At 43.7% G+C, this 20,719-nt stretch overlaps 1 protein-coding gene across 3 annotated transcripts in view; it reads right to left on the bottom strand.

Annotated features, from left to right (window-relative positions):
- LOC143328982 (laminin subunit alpha-3-like) overlaps positions 1–20,719 on the bottom strand; it is a 51,665-nt gene that overhangs the window by 16,520 nt on the left and 14,426 nt on the right. For 2 of the 3 annotated variants that reach the window (XM_076744563.1, XM_076744565.1), the window contains exons 8-40: positions 19,923–20,041; positions 19,322–19,412; positions 18,250–18,381; positions 16,472–16,522; positions 16,296–16,343; positions 15,012–15,146; positions 13,847–13,981; positions 13,293–13,427; positions 12,953–13,005; positions 12,377–12,476; positions 11,470–11,522; positions 11,232–11,337; positions 10,724–10,823; positions 10,429–10,585; positions 9,680–9,818; positions 9,305–9,447; positions 9,066–9,169; positions 8,712–8,868; positions 8,181–8,344; positions 7,940–8,048; positions 7,753–7,850; positions 7,134–7,332; positions 6,586–6,712; positions 6,137–6,285; positions 5,515–5,630; positions 5,058–5,269; positions 4,752–4,956; positions 3,381–3,525; positions 3,145–3,285; positions 2,664–2,825; positions 2,028–2,129; positions 1,857–1,940; positions 1,135–1,365 (exon numbers count right to left, since the gene is read on the bottom strand). In XM_076744563.1, coding sequence (XP_076600678.1) covers positions 1,135–1,365; positions 1,857–1,940; positions 2,028–2,129; positions 2,664–2,825; positions 3,145–3,285; positions 3,381–3,525; positions 4,752–4,956; positions 5,058–5,269; positions 5,515–5,630; positions 6,137–6,285; positions 6,586–6,712; positions 7,134–7,332; positions 7,753–7,850; positions 7,940–8,048; positions 8,181–8,344; positions 8,712–8,868; positions 9,066–9,169; positions 9,305–9,447; positions 9,680–9,818; positions 10,429–10,585; positions 10,724–10,823; positions 11,232–11,337; positions 11,470–11,522; positions 12,377–12,476; positions 12,953–13,005; positions 13,293–13,427; positions 13,847–13,981; positions 15,012–15,146; positions 16,296–16,343; positions 16,472–16,522; positions 18,250–18,381; positions 19,322–19,412; positions 19,923–20,041 — 4,202 coding nt within the window. The remainder of the gene's footprint in view (positions 1–1,134; positions 1,366–1,856; positions 1,941–2,027; positions 2,130–2,663; positions 2,826–3,144; positions 3,286–3,380; positions 3,526–4,751; positions 4,957–5,057; positions 5,270–5,514; positions 5,631–6,136; positions 6,286–6,585; positions 6,713–7,133; positions 7,333–7,752; positions 7,851–7,939; positions 8,049–8,180; positions 8,345–8,711; positions 8,869–9,065; positions 9,170–9,304; positions 9,448–9,679; positions 9,819–10,428; positions 10,586–10,723; positions 10,824–11,231; positions 11,338–11,469; positions 11,523–12,376; positions 12,477–12,952; positions 13,006–13,292; positions 13,428–13,846; positions 13,982–15,011; positions 15,147–16,295; positions 16,344–16,471; positions 16,523–18,249; positions 18,382–19,321; positions 19,413–19,922; positions 20,042–20,719) is intronic. The other variant, XM_076744564.1, reaches the window with a different exon arrangement.

Here is a 20,719-nt window from a genome sequence, read left to right as displayed (position 1 = left end):
TCAGGCGAGCACACTCAGCTTTATGAGTAACAATGTGTTGCCAGCTGCCACACCCCGTGTGTCAAGGCAAAGCCCCTTGTCATGCTGCCTCTGGGCACATAAAATCAAACTTCCTTTAAAGCACTCCCCGTCACACGATGGCTCACGTATTCATGAGTGGGTAACCACATCTATGGCAACAGCACCCGCTGTAGAACAACACTTTAATGCTTTCTTAATGTTCCTTTTTCTCTCCACTAATAAGTGATCTCTGTTACATGAAAAACACTTTTAATTAGCAGACGCTCTTTTTCTCTCCTTTTTAATTAGCTTCTGTTGGCAACGCTGCTGCCATCACGTGTGTACAAATCAAACAGGAGAAGCACACGCTCTCAGTCTCGTCAGCACTTTTCCCAGGATAAAAAGAATTCAAGTAAAGCTTTTCCTTAGCAACAACATCACGGCTGTTTGCACTATGTTTCTGTGAGCCGTAGCCATGCCAGTGATTATAGCTGTACAATCACTAATATTATGTCTGCGTGATTGTGCATCATATCCCAGCCTGGGGCTACACAATTTGGCCGCGCAGCCCTCTGGCCGGTATTTTCCAGTACATTCCACCCAAGCCTCCTCAGATGATGAATTTTTCCTCTTGGTGAAGGGTGTGGCACTTGGTTCAGGCGTGTCAGAACACCCTAAAAATATGAGGAGGAGGTCCAGCTCCTCAAAGATGACACGATGCATTGCTCCACCCTGCTTGTTGTATCCAGTGTTTCTCCGACCTGACAAAATGATTCTAATCCCCACCCCGTCACCATGTTTTTCTCAGTCATTGACACACCTATATGTACACTTCAGGTGGAGAAAAGACTTTTTTGGGAATGGAATTTTTTTTTTTTTCAGTATGTCAGTGAAGTTGGATTCCTTTCAAGTTTTAACACCCAAGCTAGGAGTCACTAACATGCTAAACTTTTATTGCTGCTACATTTGTTTGAGCTTCTTTTTTCTCTATCTGTTGCGTTTACAAGGGTCAGGGTCAATACAGAATATTTTTTGTTTTCCCAAAAAGACACAGCCTTTATGCCCTCTTTTTATAAAATAAAGAAATAAAGACCAGCATTATTGAGGGAACTCTGATGACCTTTAATTCCTCACCTCACAGGAGTCTCCGGTGTACTGAGGGGGGCAGGAGCAATCTTCCACATTGTTTCCAGGACCACCAGTCCCTGTGCTAGTTGCCCCCTCCAGGCCCACCTCGCCTAAGCTGAGTCGCTGGCTCTGAGTAAAGTACAAAGCTCGGATCCTCAGGCCAACCAGGCCGGCTAGGACCATCATCAGTTCCTCTCTGGAGACGGGCTTGTTGGTGATAGCATGGCGCCAGTTTCCCTGCAGATAACAGATCCATTATTTTCTGACAAAAGCTGAGAAATCTGTAGGGGAAGACCATACTCCAAAATCATATTTCATTAGATTTAAGATGATAGAGAAAACAGTATGAATATGTAAAGTCCTCTGAGGATGAATCTTAAATGCTTTGGTGGCTCCCCGACCTTTCCCCCGGTACCGTTATCAACATAACATTTCTACCCAAAAGTGACAAAATCTAATGGGAGATTGCTGCGAACTTTTAAACACAGCTACACTCCCCAGAAATAAACCCTTCTGGACATTCAAAGAATTTTCTAGTAGCCCCACTTTCTCTTCAAAATCTACTTCACACACACATATCTTATAATCCAACAGTCAGATTGCCAAGGAATCATAACTGCGGCTCAGTGTGCAGTTCATCCGCTTTGATATCATGTGGTCGATCTGAAATCACAGCCCTGTGGTGCTTTAGACTCTGAGTCAAATAGAGGAGCTGGTGTGTACTTTACCTCCAGGAACTGGACTCTGCCCTGATACAACCTGTCTGGAAGTGGGACTTGTGAAGCCATGTGGATCAGGGTCATATTCCGGCCCTTGGGGGAAATATTGAGTTAGATAAACTGTGTGTCTATTGCTGAAAAAAGAGGTTCAAGAGTGAAGAAACTAGCAGCCCTACGCACAGTCAGCACAACATCAGGTCTTCTGTCCATGAGAGTCATCCCCTCACTGGGAATCCCAAACGATTTGGACTGGTAGGTGAGGTAACCACCATAAGATGAAACCTAAGGCAAAGGGCCGAAGCAGAAATGTCTGTCAGCTTTGTCTGAAAGGACTGCAGAGGCCACTGGAACACAGAGCTTAAAGGAAAATTCTGTATCTCTGCAACCTGACTCTGATTTCACACCAAGGAAGTAACAGTTAAAGCCATCATTTCGATCAGTCATGATAGCGTTTTATCTCTCAGTTACGAAGATTTACCTCCCATAGCAACATTTGTAAAACAGAATCCACAGGCGAGATTTAAGAAGATAAGGCAAGCTGTTTGGAAGTGAAACATATTTTAAAGGTGTGATGGGAAGGTGAACTGAAATGTCCATTACAATCCTCTACTGCACTGAAAAAATGGGTCCATGTGTAATAATGGAAAGTGATGTAGTAGCTAAAATTTGAACTTAATAATTCATTTTCACTACCAGTGGAGTCATGACATGATATGTTTAGTGAGTACTGAGTGAGCTGTAGTGAGTAAAATATAGAGAAAGCTATGAAAATGAGACCCAAGAAAATGCTGACTTTCTCTCCCTCCTTTGACTCACTCTGTCTCCCAGGTAGGACGATGGTGCCACCCAGTGTAGAGTCTGGACTGTACGAGGCAGCTCCTGGATGTCTGCCACCACTGTGTTGCTGGCTGTGTTCAGCACAGAGGAAACCTCCTCCTGGTCAGGGCTTTCCAAACGCCAGCGCTGCATGTCTACAAACTAATAACGGGGGGGGTATTTTGGGAGTTAAAATTAGAAATCCATCTTACAACTGCACTGTACTCACAGTTTACAGGTGGCAACTGACTCCATGGGCTTATAATACACAAACAGAAGCACATTCATTGTAGTTGAAAACAGACGTGACAGTGTATTAAAGAATGTTCCCAGAGCCAGACGTTTTCCTGAACACCATGTTCAGTTTTCATTAAACAAATGACGTTGTTCACCACATAAGAGCTATCAGCCAGACAGCTTTGCAGGCATAAAACTTCCCGAGGCATTCACAGACATGCAGGGGCACGAACAGCGTACACACCTTCCCCCTGCGCTTGCTGGAGCTCTGACACCGGTCAGTCGCTCCGAAACAGAAGCAGCTGGTGCAGCCTTGAGGGTTGGAGGGGTCAAAATAGAAGGAACCTTCCCGACAGGTATCACACTTGACTCCAGCAACATTTCTCTACAAACATGGCAGCAGCGACAGAGAGTCAGAGCGGAGGAAAGACCAAACGAAGACGAACGAGTCAGGGGGAGTTTTGGATGGAATCTACTTACCTTGCAGAGACACATCCCCGTGTCTGGGTGGCACACATCAGCTGTGACACCACCTTGCTTACACTTGCAAGGCAGACAGTCAGGGAAGCGATAATAACCTGCAGCACAGCGGTCACACTGCCGGCCCCCAACCCTGGGCTTGCAACTGGAAACACACAGGCACATTATCTTTAGTAAAATCATGGATGTGATTTTCAAAACTGCACAAACCACATGTGGTTTGCACATTTATATTAGGAAAAGTCTACATTTACACATACAACCGGAAGATTTTGTGCATTACTTGCTTTATGCATTCAACATGCAGTCAGTTTCTTTATTAGAGACATCAAATGAGCGGTGGATTGAAAACATAGGTGACAGAAAAGCCAATCTATGAATGAACATGACTGGATGGTGAACTTATCCCCTCGTTAATTACTTGAAATAGTTTGGTGTCATGCTTCACTTTCACGGTGAAGAGGCTTCAGGCATCACATTCCAGCCTCTTTCATCACACAAAAAAACGAGTGACAACCATTAAATGCAAATTACAGAGAATTAAGAAGAGTTCAAAATCATATCCAATTACATATTTGAGCAACTTCTATTATAAGGTGACAACTCAACTGTACAGAGGATTACAGTAAATCTATAGCTAGCATCTAAGAAACATAAATATAAAACAGAACCATTGCAGGTTATTATTATTACTGAGGTTTGGAGTGATGTGGTAAAGAACCAGTATTTTCTCTTCCCAGGTGTGACCTAAAAGCTGCAGCTGCAACTACCATTTTGGGAAAGTATTTGGAGAGTCATGCAGTATATTCTTGGGGGCGACAGATTCCATTGACATGCGAGCCACTTTTTTAGGCAATCTGCCAGAGGGAAGAACGGGAAGTAACAGATACCTCCTGAAAATACCGACTGCAGCAGGAAAAAAGGAATCACTTGCAAATGGTTACAGACGCACCTGCAGTAGATAATTGAAATCGTGAAAGAGATTGATGAGATGGAAAGACAGAGTTTCTCACTGAGACATGACTTCTACATTGCAAGATGGACGAAATGGATAATATATTTGCTGGAAGAAAGAACGTGCTCTCTCCCCTCATCCTCACTGCTTAAAATGTCATTTATCTTCCTCCTGCTGTATGCCCTGCCAGTCAAGGAAACGCATACAGATTATATAGTCCAGTACAGACCCCCTGTTCATAACCCATAATACATTATGTTTGTTATCTGGGTGTTGTGGATGTCATGGTGCCTGGCAATATGTTGTCATACTGTGCTGTTGTTTTTGCCAAAAAACTAGCCTAATCAAATCCAAGTGTTAACAAAATTCTAACCTCCATCTGAATAAGTACACAGCCTCAGTAGGTTTCCACTCACGTGCACTGTCCGGTGATGCGGTCACAGTCAGCCCCTGAGTTGGTTTTGATGCCATTCGGAGAGCATTCACAGCCCTCGCAGCCCAGCAAAGGGTGATAGCTGAAAGTCTGAATCTGACACACGTCACAGGCTGGTTTGACCGTCTGAGGAGGGCAGATGCAGCGTCCTGTCACCTCGTCGCACAGTCGGCGGCCACACTCGCATGCTGCGGGAGGGAGGCAGAGGGGATTTTCAAGATAACTCAAGCTTTGAGACCAGGAAACTCATATTATAACCAGAACAAGACAGAAGTATCCATTCACTCACGTCTGCAGTAGGGGAAGCCGTAATATCCCGTCGCACACTTTGTGCACTGTTGACCGATGACATGCTGCCTGCAGGGACACTGTCCTCCATTCGGATCACAAGTGGTCCCCGTGGAGCCAGACTTGTCACAGTTGCAAGGCAGAGCTCCCTCGTTGTAGGCTGCTGCAAGAGAGCGGGCAGAGTCTCTGCAGAACTGGGAAGAAGTTCTGGGGCTGAGGAGGTGGACAAATAACAGGCGTTCTTTCAAATACAGATGTGGTTTTCACAGCATTATCACAGCTAGAGGGCACCATTTCCAAAAACTTCCACTGTGATGTTTATTATTGTCAAACTGCTGCACTGGTGAATAAATTGAACAAAGTATTAATATATGACAGATTAGAAGAGAGAAGAGCTTAAAGCAAAACCAAGAAACAACAGATCACATCTTTCAGATGGATTCACAGTGGATACCTACTCAATATAGAAACCTTCTCCTCTACATCGCTGTATGAAATCGGCAGATTTAACCAGCGGATTCTCTTTCAGGAGATCTGGGGTGTAGCTGCTATCGGGAACCAGCAAGATATAATCCTACAAAAAAGACACAAAATCATAACAAATGATAAAATCACACACTCTCACCTGAGACTTCCAGGTTGTTTTGTGCTTAAAACGCATTTTATCAGTATGATGGAGAGACTGATAAATGGATAAAGCGAGGATTTGAAGTGTTTAGGTCATATATTTCTGCTCAATTTTATCTGAAGGAGGAAAAGTAAAGCAGGTGAATAACAGGCATGCAAAGCCCAACCTGCCCCTGCCTCACAGAGGCTGGAAGCTTAGCTTTAACAAAGCTGTGTGGGGCTGCCAGGTAGAGCACAGTCCCTTCATTGTTGTTGTTGGGGATATGGCATAACACTGAGGAGAGAGGACCTCAGCATGCCAAGTACTGAACCTGAACAACTCTAGTACAAAACACAGAATCCTCAAAGCTGCAGACTTTACACAGAAGTACGTCTTACTCATTCATGCAATTTGTTTCCATCTTTCTCTCAAATTTGGTGGGTAAACATGACTTGTGTGAGTGTTTGACTGACCAGAATAAGTGTCTTCCTAGGTGGCACCATCACAGAGATGGTGGGTGGCTGCCAGGAATTCCTGTCAAAGTCAAGGGCAATGCGTCCATCGGCGATCACAACTTCCCTGCAGCCTGAGACCGCAGGGCAGAAGGATGCATTTATTGAACCTGTAAGAGAAGTTAAAGGAATTAAAGTAGAGTGAAGAAGGAGGAAGAAACGCAAGCATGCTGCACAATAATCCGCCCCTCCTTTAAAGCCATATAGGGAAGTGTGTCCAAGGCCTTTGATCATCTTGTCATGAGCCGGGGACGTAATCTGCTCTTAAAGGAGGAATCAACCCCTCACTGAGAGAGCTTTCCCAGTCACTGCCCGAGTAACAATGCTTATATCCAATGTGAGCCAGTAAAATGTTTAATTCAATTTCACTTGACAGAAGTAAAACCTAACACTTCCTCCAACACACTCACCCTTCCACTTGCGCCCTGCATCCACTCGGACCTCCACGGGGAAGGAGGTATGTTCAGGCTGGCGATAATGGACCACAACCACATACCTGCCTGAGAGGGGCACCTTGGGAGTGAAACTGATCTCCGTCTGCAAAAAAGAATGAGGGAAAAAAGCTTTGATGCACAGTCTTTAATGTCTGACACGAGGGGTCTCTCAACCAAAACAATAACAAAAGACAGAGTTTGATGATGTAGTGAAGTAGCATGGGATCATGGGAGTTGTTGTCATCATTGGCAATGAAAATTAATAATCACGCAACAAACAATATTAAACAGAGTGGCTAGCTCGCTAGTTCGCCAACTTCCTTCCGCACTCTCTGACGCATCATCTGGTGTTTGTCGTGTTTCCCCACAAGTTTTGGCAACTAGAGGGGTAAAGGGGATTTGACACCATTGACAGGCGATTACCTTGAATAACATTACGGATTTCTCATCTCTAACAGCAGCAGGGATTAAGTCCAGGAAAGATCAGATTATTTAACAGGTAAGGAAGGGCCAGGAGTTTTTACCTGAGGGTATTTAAGCAGTATCCCATCACTCTGAGGTTCATGGACAGGGAACGCCCCAGTTTGTCGTCTCCTTCTTAAAGCGTCATTCTCTGCTCGTCTGGGAGAAAGAGCTGATGCCGAAGACAGCTGTCCATCACGGCCAGCATACAAGATCCAGGCTGAGGTTGGCTTGTCGAACTGCCTCTGAATGCAGTGCCGACTGGAAACATAAAACAGCAACAAGATGCTGTTATCTAAAGCCTTCTGATAGTGGATGAGGTGCTGGCCGAGCGGAGCAATGTGAGGTGTTATGAAAAGACACTATGTGAATATCTTCGGGTTTCTTTACTACTCTGTGAGAGTAAAACTGATTCATCGAGAAAATAATAATTTCGTGTGACAGACAGAGAAAGAGAGAGTTTGGCCTAAAGTTCAGCCTCAGGTGCATGACCTTTCCCAGCTGGAGGAATGCATGCAAGCACACCTGGAAAACAGATGTGTGTCTCGATACGCCAACACAACATAGAGGTCTAGTCTTGCATTATCATCTCGTAAATTGCAGCTTACGTTCATGGGTGTTGAAAAAAAATCTCCATTTGTTATTAAAAGCATGCAATGATGTTTATACAAGGTGACGTACCTGTCTTCAGTGAAGCGGCCATGAGTGGAGACACAGAGCACCTTGGGTTTTACGTACTCAATGGAGAACTCCTCTGCAGGGACTGCATACACTTTATACTACAGAGAGAAACACGTTTATTTTAGATTTCATGCTGCTGTCTACATATTGAGTTATTCTAAATCTTTTGGGGAAACATTTCCCTCACCAGCAGGAATGACGTAGTGGAAATCTGCAGAAGGACTTCCGTCTTATGAGAAAGCTGCAACACTGTCACGCGATTATTACTGTCCACTGCCACGCTCCGGCACAAAAAGCTGCAAGGGTTAAGACACACAACAGCTGAGAAACATATATATTCTGCAACTTTCTAATTGCAAAGACATAAATCAACTAAAAACTAGAACAAGAAATGTTTTAAATGCTGAAGCAACAAATAGGGGACTCACCTGTAGGCACAACTGTAAATGTTGGCCCTGGCCGGAATTTGGCCACCTGGCTGGCCACTGATGAGTACGTTGACATTCTGGACAGCGTCCACTTCACTGGCATACTCCAGGACAAGGACATATGGGCCTGGACGAGGCACACGTAGACTGAGCTGGAGCTGCGACTACGGGACAGATCATACAAAGCTGTTTTCATTTTAATGAACTTCAATGAAAGGACAAACAAATAAGGGAGGAAAAACTCGATCAGTAAAAGATTATAAAAGCATGTTCAAGTGCTGACTTAAAAGGTTGAGCCTTGGTTAATTGGTCAGTAGTTCCACAGTTGTGACGCTAAAAGCCCAGTCATGTCCTTTTATTCTGGACTTTGAAACAGCTGATAAGAGCCTCCCTGAAGACCTGCTTTATAGCTTTGTGTTCAGTAGGGTCATGATTTAAAAGGTGATTCACTACAATATTGAAACCAAACTCTGAATCCAACAGCTCTAACTATATGTAAGCGTGTATGTGAATCCAGGCCCTTTACTGTACCTGTCTGCCATCGAGAGCGACCATCTCAGGGTGATCTGGCGTTGGACGCTGCACACGAGCCTGCCTCCTCTCACGACCGTTGCGGCTGGAGAGTCTTCCCTGTGAGCCCAGTGCGGAGCTGAAGCCATCCATGGCCACATGCTTATACAACAGACAGCTGGGAGAGAGACACAGAAGCAGAGGCAGAATCAGCAAGAATGATGAGAGATAATTACATGATCACGCTATTTTAGTTGATGTGAAAGTTAAGTGCTGGCTTTGAAAACAAAACCTACTTATGTCATGCATGTCTAGTGGTGAGCATGAAATAGGAACAGACCTCAAAGATACTGAACAGAAATCTTGAAGATTTACTTTTTGTCCCTGTTTGCAGTGGGTAAGTATGTGCAGGGCTGGGTGATCTTTTCCTGCAGCAAAGGTGCTTCATAGTAGTCCCGGGGCAGCAGCACTAAATAGTCCTGCAGAGTGAGAGTGACAGTGCGCATTGTAGTTTACAGCCTATTACACATTTACTATTTCAGAGTACAATATTAAACAGGAAGACTCAAATTCTTGTTCTTTCAACTCTGTTTCCATGATCATTTTGAACTCACCAGCAGAACCCCCTGTGCCTTTATGTGAATGATCCATTTCCCAGGGGTCAATGCAAAGGGCTCAGCGAAGCCCTCCCCCGGGACAGTGAGGAAGGACGGGGAGGGACTCTGAGGGAATATTACTTCCTTACTCTGATCTGACCCTGCAGAACAGCACAGCAGACATGTCTGCAATGTTACACACTCACAGCTGAGAGCACAGGAAACAAACAAGTAGGACATCATCAGCGTAGAGTAACACACGGCACACTGTATGAATGTCATAAAGGAAATGGGTTATTTACTGTATTTCTTCAACGATGGAGTGGGTTTGATGATATGGTATGAAATGCATATGAAGTGTAAGAGATGACTGAATGTCAGAGGCAGCCTCACCTGCAGTGCCTCTGTTATTGGTAGCCTTGATGCTACCTGTCACACTGGTGCTGCTCGGGTTAGTGAACCGCAGAACCACACGGAATAAGTGCTGCCTCCCGTCTTTCGGGTCAACATGCACTGTTACTTTGACCTCATTCTGCAGAGACGAGAGTGACACACAACTGACTACAATGGCACAGGTTTGAGTAGACGATGAGGGTATAATGCTAAGAGGAAGGTTAAAGATCATGCCAGGTGGGCAGAGGAGAGGCAAACAGAGTGGGTTAATCAACAGACAGCGAGCAAAGGTGAACAGTGGAACACACAGCCAAAGGAAGGCAGGCCCTTCACTTACAGTCACAGCAAGACTGAAAGCCAGCTTCGTCCACCACCAAGATCCTTGCTCTCACTTGTGCTCTCCCCTTTTGTTGGGGGGTGGAGTAGCGCATTACAATATGGAAAGTGCCAGGAAAGCCAAGGGTAAGCGTTAGGATCACCTCCGGCTGAAGAGAGATAGTGTTAATTCTAAGAGGAGCTGGTGTCCACATTCCCGCATCAGCTTGTTGTGGCTGAGTGCTTTAAGCAGAGACTTCAGTGCAGAGGTAAAAGCAAAACAATCATGGTGGTGTCAGAAAAGACTGAAAAGGAAGCTAAAAGGTTATTGAAGTAGCAGAAAGTCATAAAAAAAATAGCCATACTGTGATTTATTAGAATAATCACATCAATGTATTCAACATATTAAGGTAGTGATGTGAATATTAACCAACCTGTGACAGAGACATTATGGCATAACCTCTCCAGCTGAAATTTGGGAACTCTTGGGGGCTATAACCAAAGCGCACCGGTCTGGCATTTGGTGTGGTGCCATCTTCAATCTCAAACTTCAGTTGGTGCAGAGTTGGAAAATAGTAGTTTGGTGCTGGCCTAACAAGGTGGATGAAAGTTAAAATAAAAGTAGGTTAGTAATCAATTTGGAGAAGCCTTGAAAAAGAGAAAAATATTTCAAGTCAAATTTTCTCTGAATCCTAATGCATGATGACATCTAAGATGGCCACATCTTACTCTGTGCATTTACGGCCGACTACATTCTTCCGACACCGACACTGTCCGGACATCTCATCGCACGCCACACCAATGGCGCCACCCACATCACACTGACAGCCTGTCAGTGTCAGAGAGAGTAAAAGTCATTATTTTGATTAAAGAGTAACTAATACAGGACTGATGAGCAGTGTTTCCCTGCACTCTATGGTTGAAACTGAAGTTGGCTGCAACTCCCAGCATCACTAATGGGAGGTGCATCTGTAACCACACCCAGCGGCGATGTAATGCTGTACTGACCACACCCTTATACTGAGATGAGAACTTGGACCACTGGAGGTCAGCAAAAACAAGGTTTTCAGGTAAACCTGAATAAATCTTCTGTAGTCTTGAAGGTAGAAGCCTGCAAAGCCCGCTCTTGTTATGTGTGGATTAAATTAGAGTTTCCTCGTAAGCTATAGTAACACAGTACACAGTGTTTGTAAGTACGATGTGACGTAAGACGTGTGGATAAGGAGGATTATCTTACCTTGACAACCAGAAAACATCTTTTTCTGCAGCAGGAAGTATCCCTCCTTACAGGTGTCACATGCATCTCCACATGCATTAGGTTTACAGTGACACTGTCCACTTTTCTAGACAAACAGATGATGAAGAGAATATAAGACAAACAACAAAAATGTGACAAAACTGTGGCTGAGTACGATAACAGTCTAATCTGAATCCCAGTTTGATTAATAGGTGACTGGAGGTCTTGGAATAATCACCTGTTCACACTCTCCAACACCACTCAGGGTCCCTTTCACATCGCACTGACACTCTGGTATGAGAGAGACAGAGAGAGAGATGGGAAAGGTTGTGGAAAATATAAAGGGGATCTGCAGTGAATAGACTCTGATTACGGGATTTTGTCACTTTCACGGGTGAAACGCAACAGCACAAAAACCCCACAATCTTCAGAGATCTCCACATCAAAGGTCCAGAGGAGATTTACTATCATGGCTTGCTTTCAAGAAAAACTTCCCCTTAATGTCCGGCCACAGTCAACCAGAGGCATTCTTTGGATATTAAAAGCTCATTTCCCCCTCCTTCTTGTGTCTTCAGGCAGCGTGATAGTGACAACATTCTTTCTACAGTGCAGAACTGTAACATTAGACAGGTATCTGGACAAAGCCTGGAGCTGTTCTCTCACCGGCTGGATAATGGGAGGCAATTTATTTTCATATTAAGTATTTTCAGTGGATTAGGACGGAGCTATTTCTTGTGGGGTTGGAGAAGGGGCAAAGCAGAAGTCCAGAGGTATTGTTTTTAATGTGCCGCTGGGTACTCATTACTGCAAAGTCACAGCATGAAATCTTGCAGCTTCGACTTGCAGCTCCACACTGAGAGCTGTTAGCAGGAATTTGCCTGTATTTACGTGTTATTCCTCAGCTCCCCTCTGAGAGACAGGAAGGCAGATCGGGCCTTGTTGACAGGAGTATGTTGACATATCCTCTGGGTAAGAGAGGCCAAGACCCATATCAGTACCATGTCAGATTGCTACTGGTGATTTAATGCAGTGGAACAAAACGAGGTCGGTGATCAGAACTAATACTCTGACAGGAGGTCAGCTAAGTATTTTTCTCTTTTCTGACATCTTTTACAAAAGTCAACAATAGTTCCCTGTTCTCTTACCTATACATCCACGAGGGTTGTCTGTAGCCAGATTCCAGTAGAGGGGTTTACACCTGTCACACAGAGTTCCCTCTACATTTGGTAGGCAGTGGCAGGAGCCCTGAAACAACAGATAACGAATCTAAGGATTGTTGAGACTGGTGGCTACTGTTGAAAGGCAGGTTATACAATCAGATTGATGGAAATCAGACGCAAGCTGTTGCATATTGTACTACAGTGCCAGTTTTCTGAATGACTGGAAATTTGTGGTTTTTCTTTCTTTCAAATGTAGGCTGTGTTCCAAAACAGAGGTGAAAATGACCTTCCAGAAATTCATTGTTGTTTTACTTCCTCTTCAAAATGGAAGGAAGTCTCTTTTCCTTTGTTTTAATTGCATTTACATTTCAGAGAAAAACACTTCCTTTGAAAATCTGCTGGAAGAGCAGCACAACTGTGCTGTCAGTTATAGGACTTTGAGGGAAAGCAAAGGGCCAGTGCTGAATTTAGACTGTGATCCCTTCTGTGAAGGATAATGAAAACACGATCAAGATTCTGCTTTGGTAGACAGAAAGCTAAAGTTTATTGAGAGTGACATACCGTTTGAGGATCAGCAACCTCAGTTCCTGCTCGGTTACACATACTGATGGGGGCTGGAAGCACAACAAAGTGAAAACAAGGAAATCAATAAACTGTACAGTTAGTCTCTGCAGTAGACTATCAGACAGGGCCCAAGGTGAAATAGCTACATAATGTTGCTTTAAGGGAGGCTGAAGGAGGGAATATTAACACATTAAACACATTACGTCCTTCAATAATAGGACATTACTACATACAACCAAAGAAACACTTCCACATTAAAGATGACTGGACTTACTGCTGCTCTTGTTCAGTCCCAAAATGACTTAATTTATGACTATGATGTTCCTGATGTAGTTACCTGAGCACTGGGGGAACCTGAGTCCAGAGGCACAGCGGTCACACTGCTGGCCCACCACCCCTGGGAGACACAGGCACTGACCCGACTGTGGGTCACATATGTTGCCATATGAGCCTTCCTGTGAACACCGGCAGACTGGGGACAAGAAACAAAAAACTTACAATGTAAGCCTGTACTGTTATCATCATTAGGGTTAAGTGAATCTGAAAGAAAAGGGTTTAAAATAACCCCATTTCCATCAGTGATGATTCCCAGTTGTCTATTCTGGGGAATAATCATAACCCTAACCCTAGAAGGAAGATGTCCACATATGTCTCACGTTCCAGCTCTGTGTAAAATGTTGGAGATAAATCTATGCAGATGACGACAAAGGGTTTTACGGGATACTGTGGGAGAATGAGGATGTTTCCTCCACAGAGTCATGAGAAGAGGCCACAGTATGCCCAGTGAAACCAGAAGCAACATTTTTTCCATCCGCACAGAGATCACATGCACCCAATTGGTTTATCTGTCATAGTCAGACGGGTGGACACAGAGGGATGAAGCCCACTCACCAGCACACTCTGGGTATCCATAGTGGCCGGGTGTACATTTGTCACACTCCTGCCCCCCATAGTTGGGAAAGCAAACACATTGGCCACTTGGACTGCACACGCGGTCAGCCACACCAGCGCCATCACAGCGACACGCTGGAGGAAATTAGCAAAATTAGATATTCATATTCCTCATATAGAATAAAGTCAATCATTCATTTTATCTGCATCTTAAAATGTACTCAATCATAAAAAAAACTGAAAATGCATAAACATACAGAATTATATAAAGTGTGCATTGTAAAAGCAAGGACCTGTAACATGAACAACTAATAATTAACTTACAAAGAATAGGATGACAGACTACACATTATACAATAGACAAACACATCCTGCCAGCTGGTCCCTGAACGCAACATTTACATAGCGGTGATGTGACATGTCAGTGATGACATGGAAAGTACAACAGATGCAGTGTCGCACTTTTCAAGAGAAATGGACAATTTTTTTTTTTTTTTTTTTTTTTGTTAAAGTAAATCGCAAGCTCAAGGCTAGAGACAAGAACTGAAGTCTGCATCTCTGATTGGGACAACCTACGACTGTGAGTACCTCTATTCACGGGCTGACAGGCTCGCACGGACTGACAGGCCCAAACCTGGAAAGGCAGCTGTGAGTATCATCATCATAACTACCATCTGACATCAGACGCCTCACCAAAGCGAAGCACTTCCAGCCATCGCATTAGAGGTTAGCGTGATATATCTCCTCAATAATTTAGCATGGCCCTTGATAGGAAAGAGGTTCCTCATCTCTGTTTTGGAGCCTCAGGGTTCAAATGTCAAAAGCTTAAAATGGGGGGGGAAAGGCCTTGCTTGAAGTGTACTTGCTCCATAAACTAGTGCAAACACATTCATGCAGGCAAAGGAACACTTTTGTGTACAATAAAGTTCATACTGTGTAACTGCCAGCAATTAGTTCAAAACATCACTGAAGGATGCGGAAACATATCCCCATTTCTTTTTCTGGTATGCTACCTTAGTTTACATCTACTTTGTAACATCCTCACGGCCATCTCTTTCAATATAAAGGTCATTTTCCTTCATCATTCACTCAAGTTACACTGATGAGGTTGTGTTTTTACAGTTCATGGGGGGTGAGTGCTCATTGGCATGATATGTTTTCTTACCCTGGCAGTTTGGGAAGGAGTGGTATCCTGGTTGACAGCGGTCACATCGCTCCCCCTCCACACCCCGACGGCACAGGCAGCGTCCTGAAGCATCGCACACCCCGTATGCTGTCCCTCTGTAGTCGCATACACACGCTGTGCACAAACACATTAGAAATGTTTATTCTAACAATAAAAGCAAACAAATTAAATCCTCACTAATAGAAATTCAAATGAGTAACCCTGCTGAACCCTGAAAACTGCTTATAAATGAGCCTGAGCTCTTTCTTTGGTCCAGCTGAACAACAAGGAATGACAAATACTTCCGTCAGTTGAACTATATAGTATTGTGACACACAGTGGTCCGGCCACACTGGTGCCCAGGTCTTGCCAAGCCTCGCCTGGTATTGGTATGTGAATAGACTTGGCAGTAAGACAGAGCAGCCACCACAGAGGCTGCCACCGTTTTCTTTGCCCCGAAGCAGCTCAAAAACATTAAAATCAGCCTTTCAAAGGCCGCCGATGAAATTCCTTCTCAGTCAGCTCAAAGGACGAAAGACATGTTCTTGAGATAAGTTTAAGGAAAGTTATTGTTTGCCTACATTCTTTAACAAATGATAAAACAGAAAAGGCTAAGGGCTAAAGGTCTTTGTTTGAATAGAAATGCCATAATACTAATAATGGGTTTCCCAGCTTGGAGGAAACCAGAAAAGGGAATTTAGAACAGGGCCCATAACTAATAATAGACTGGTTATTTCTCACTGAACAGTCCCAACTGACTACTGCAATCAGGAGAGGACAGAGCCCACTTGAACTTAAATCCCCACTGACGCACATGACAATGTAAGAGCATCAGTGCTCACCAATTGCAAGAGATCTTCTGTCACTGAGCAGCAGATCTACTATTTCAACCACTGCATTAAACCCAGCCGTAATGAACCGGACGTTCTGATTTCATAAGGGTTGCAAACGTGATCTGACCTTTAGCCGTGCCTGCATACATTAAGCCTTTTCTTGACTGACCGGTGCCACGTGTTCTTAACATTTAGCTCTGCAGAAAACCGAGTCAGACTCACTGGTGCCTTACATGGTCCTCTAAAGCTCTTTTTAACAACCTGGGCTGCCTCTAAGTAAAAAAAGTCAAGGCTTGTGCTGTAAAAAAGCTCTTCAAGAGGATACAAAAGAGCAGGGATTTTCTTTTTTAGATACAGCAAATGAAAATAAGAAGAAGCTATAAAAGCAGCATAGCATAGCCGTCTGAATGACTCTATAGTAGCACAACAAATCAGCTCTAATCACACTCACGCTGACAGCTCGGTGAGCCAAAATAACCCGGAGGGCAGGCGGTGGGCCCTAAACAGAGAGACAGAGAAAAAGATGAAGCAAAACAGAAAAAAGAAGGAGCGACCGCATTTTAAATGACTGTTAAAAAACCCTGCGAGTGGTAGGAGACACTGCAAAATCTTCTTTAATGAACTTACCCACAATAGGTCCTGCAGGGGATTTGGTAGTCGTCTGGTACACGGGATAGCCTGATTGCAAAGGAAAGGCACGAAATTAAGACCTCCACGGACGGGAAAATGTGATCAAGTAAAACCTCAAATGTCACCGTTATTTATTGCAGTGGGGAATTGCTTTCGCTGTAAGATTAAAAATTCACAAACCAGATAACAAGGTAGCTTGAGGCAAACATTATTAAAATAAAAGTTCAACAGTTTGGTAAACATGATCATTTAATTTGTTATTGAGACACGGCTCTCACAGCTGTACAGTAAATATGTCGCTGGAGTCAGCAATAAATCCCTAAAACCACAACTTGTCATTTTAACGCTTTCATTTTTGTAATGATCAAACAAACAAGATATAACAGGTAAATTAGTGAGCTTTGGAGGTGCTGGTAGGTGGATTTTGTCACTTTTGGACAGAGCCATTGCTGTTTCCCCTGTATCAAACAGGCTAAGGGAACTGGCTGCAGCTAGCAGTAACACTGCAATACAGACCAATATCAATCTTTACATTTAGACTTTGACAAGAAAGCAAAAAAGTGTATTTCCCACAACAATTCATTTAACATCGTGACCCTCCATATGTAAATAATCACAGCCTTCCAACAGAAATAAACTACATCAACTTTGATGTGCTGTATCACAAACATAAATTTCATGCAGTGACACAAAACAGCAGAGAGGAATCTCCAGAAAGCCCGACGGCCTCCTGATGACTGTGTCAGCGTGTTTAGACTAGTTTGTCACTGCTAACAGCCTGGAGATGACAGAACTGTGTTTTAATAATAACTTCTAGTGATAAATCATTCTGCTCCTCACGACATGCCAAGTCTGAATTTCTCAGTCTGCAATTAATTTTGTGTTTCTGCAACATAAAGAACAATACACCTTTGGTGCTTTTCATGTATAAAAATAGCATGAACGTTTAAGATGATGCCACAGGTCAATCAAAACGGTTCACATTGAAGAGTATGATTAGCATTAGGGAAAAGGAACTCTTTACATGGCTAAGATGCCTCTCTGTGACTCATCATTTGGAACACAGAAGCTGAATGCAACAGCAAGTTCATGCAGAGATCCTGAAAAAGACTTATGTGAGGAAAAAACACTGGAAGTAAAAATGAAAATTACTTAAAAAGATTAATTATCCGATGAAAGACTGGGTGGCTTATCTTTACACCCTGGCAGCCTCTGACTCTGTGGCCTGATCAGAATGAGATAAGATGCATGTGTCTACTATCTGCATCTGTTTGTTGAGATAGAGGAATGGCATGCGGAATGTGCGTTAGTCAATACTGCACCATGTACACGCAGCCGTGCAGCATAAAAGGCATAATTCTTTGAGTATATAACAACCATAAGTCTGGTCAAAAAAAGCTTTTATTCTTCCCTGAAGGTTAAAAACTGACAGACTGGAACACAAAGGGTGGACGTGAAACAGACTCCTGCCATCAAAGGGTGGGTACAGTTTCACCCGACCGCGTGCACACTGACACACCGAGCTCCCAAACGCATCATTTCATCAAATACAGTTTGAACATTAAAGTTTTCTCTGACATCTATGATTCAAACAGACTTCATTTCTCACACTGCCTTACTCGCAGTTATCACAGATGTTGTTCAAGCAGTATAGCACGGCATGCACACCAGAATGACAGCTTCAGCACATCCACCCCTATGTTTCCCAACTGCCCATTTATTCATCCATCCATCCGTTAGGTATGCTTGGTATCCAGTGATAAGAAAAAACTTACGAATGCACTGAGGGTAGTAATAGTATCCGTCAGCACAGCGATCACAGTTTTCTCCAGTAAATTGTGGCTTGCAGAGACACCTTCCAGATCCCATTTCGCAACCGGCTGTAGTCCTTTCATCACACCTGCAGGCTGGTGGGGTCACATGTTTTGTTTATGTTTTTTTCAATAACATATATAGACAAATGTGCACACAGTAGATAAAGCTTTTAACCATCCGTCACCTCCAAATGAGATATCTCAGAAGCAAATAATGATTACTGAACCTTCACTTAGTTTGTTTTTGCCATAGAACACCTTCCTCTGTTCGGCCGACTTAATTGAGTTTGTGGATTTTATGGTTTACGTTTCAAAGCGCTGAGGGCAACCGGTTAAATTCCACTACTTTCTAATGTCCAAACACAACTGGCAGCTATTTATACTGCGAGGAGCAGCCATGGACCATTAAAGTAATGTCAACACAAGTGGAGCCCAGTTTAGCAATAATACAAGCGGTGGTGCCAGTGGTGCTTGTGCAGTGGTGCCATTTGTGTCTGTCTCAAGCGAGACACTGATGCCTCTCTTTGAATATAAGCCTGGTTTGGCTTGGATGCAAACTTTGGCGTCATGTATACTGTAGGTCAAATAAGTGCACGGGGAGACAATTTTTAGTTCCCAAACTTATGCAGTGCTGTACTGGAAATGTGACCGATGAATCAAACCAATGGCAGTGGGCTTTTTGGCTCTCATTTGTTTCATATAGTTATTTCCCCCTCCATATGTATAGAGAAGCAAAATGAAAACAGACTGCAGCACTTGCACACAAATCACAACATCCATTTCAACCCATGTCAACCCCCAAATTAAATAGAATGAGGAAAAATACCAAAACATACACAAGGCAGTCACAACTCTAAAGATTGAGACACAAATAGGCCCAGATACATCCAGGCAACATTACACCCCAGTGGTTCCTGAATAGTCCAGCAACACTCAGATCCTTGTCAAGCAAAGTTCTTTTAAAAAAGAACAAATAAAACAGAAGCAAAAACAATCAAAAAGTGAGGGAATAAGATATGAAAATGAAACTCACGTATGCATCCAGTGGGAGACTCTGGAGGTACTCCAAAAGGTCTGTAGAAACCTTCAAGGCATCGCTCGCAGTTCACTCCAGCAGTGTTGTGCTAAAGAAGGACATGGAAATAATGTGTGAGCCATAGCTCCGACATAAATGAACTGGGAGAACAGAACAGAAGACAACCTTAGACGAGCACAAGAGTCCTCTTCACTCCGTAAAAAGTCTCTCGTTTCAAATGCGCATTGACGCATATGATGTGATACAATGCTTACGCTCTCTGCATCAGTGTCATATTCCCGAGGGATATCATATCAACAAAACACTCAATACAACTTTATCTCAGCAAATGAAAATGACACAGAATTCATTTCTTGAGGGGGGGGGGGGGGGGGTTAGGGGGAAGTGTGTAAATGGAACAGCTTTGTTTGGGCCTCACAAACCCGTTCGCACAAGTTGCAGAGCAAATGGTGCAGTATCAAATGCTCCACGGACGACTCCATAAAGATATGCACAGACAACATGGAATTTTTCTTCATTTTCTTATACCCTCCTCCTCCCCTACAACCACACACATTCACACAGGGGAATCAGTTTAGACTTGAAATGCATTTCATACCTGGCAGTTGGTGCACACGCCTCCACCGTTGTACCTGCCGAAGGTGTCTAAACTTGCTCCCCTCCTTTCCACCTCTGGGTCGTAATAACAGTCAAAGGCATGGGAGAAACACTGGCAGGCTGAGGAGGAAAGCCCCGAGACAGACGCGCAAACACACACACACACACACACACACACACACACACACACACACACACACACACACAAATTATTCTATATGTCTCAGCAAATTACCTTTGACTCCCCGTCTGTATTTAAGCACCCTAAGCTACTCATTCTCGAAAAAGGAGTTGTAAGTCTGGTTGTTAAGTATTAAGAGAAACTATAAAATCCAAACTAAACGAGAAGGCACATCCTCTTCCTGTATACCACCCCAGTCTCTCATTAATGTTTATGAATGGTTAGGGTGCATTTCCACTGCACTGTTTGGATTATGAGTCTTCTTCATCTTTCTCTCTCTGCTTTTGTGGCTGCTACAAGGTCATGTTTCATGAGCAGAAAATTTGTCAGCAGTCCAAAGCAATTAGATTCCAGCTGACACAGGCCCCGCTGGCTGACTGCATGGCTCGCCGATAAGCCTGCATGGGGGACTAACCGGTAGGCTGGCGCGGGCCCGGCTAACTGGCTCACAAGCTGGCTAAGATGACAAAAAACAGTTATCCTGGAGCTAGTTGTGCACTGTGCTGCTCATCACACATACCATATGAGGAATGTCCTCTCAACTCTTGACTGAGGCTCTCCACAATACCATATCAGGGCATCCACAACAGGGCTTAAATATCAAAGGACACTTCAGT

This window comes from Chaetodon auriga, chromosome 12 (assembly GCF_051107435.1).
Source record: "Chaetodon auriga isolate fChaAug3 chromosome 12, fChaAug3.hap1, whole genome shotgun sequence".
In the NCBI taxonomy this organism is placed as follows: Eukaryota; Metazoa; Chordata; class Actinopteri; order Chaetodontiformes; family Chaetodontidae; genus Chaetodon; species Chaetodon auriga.
Note: the sequence above shows the minus strand (reverse complement) of the source record. Positions and strands in the feature narration are given on the sequence as shown.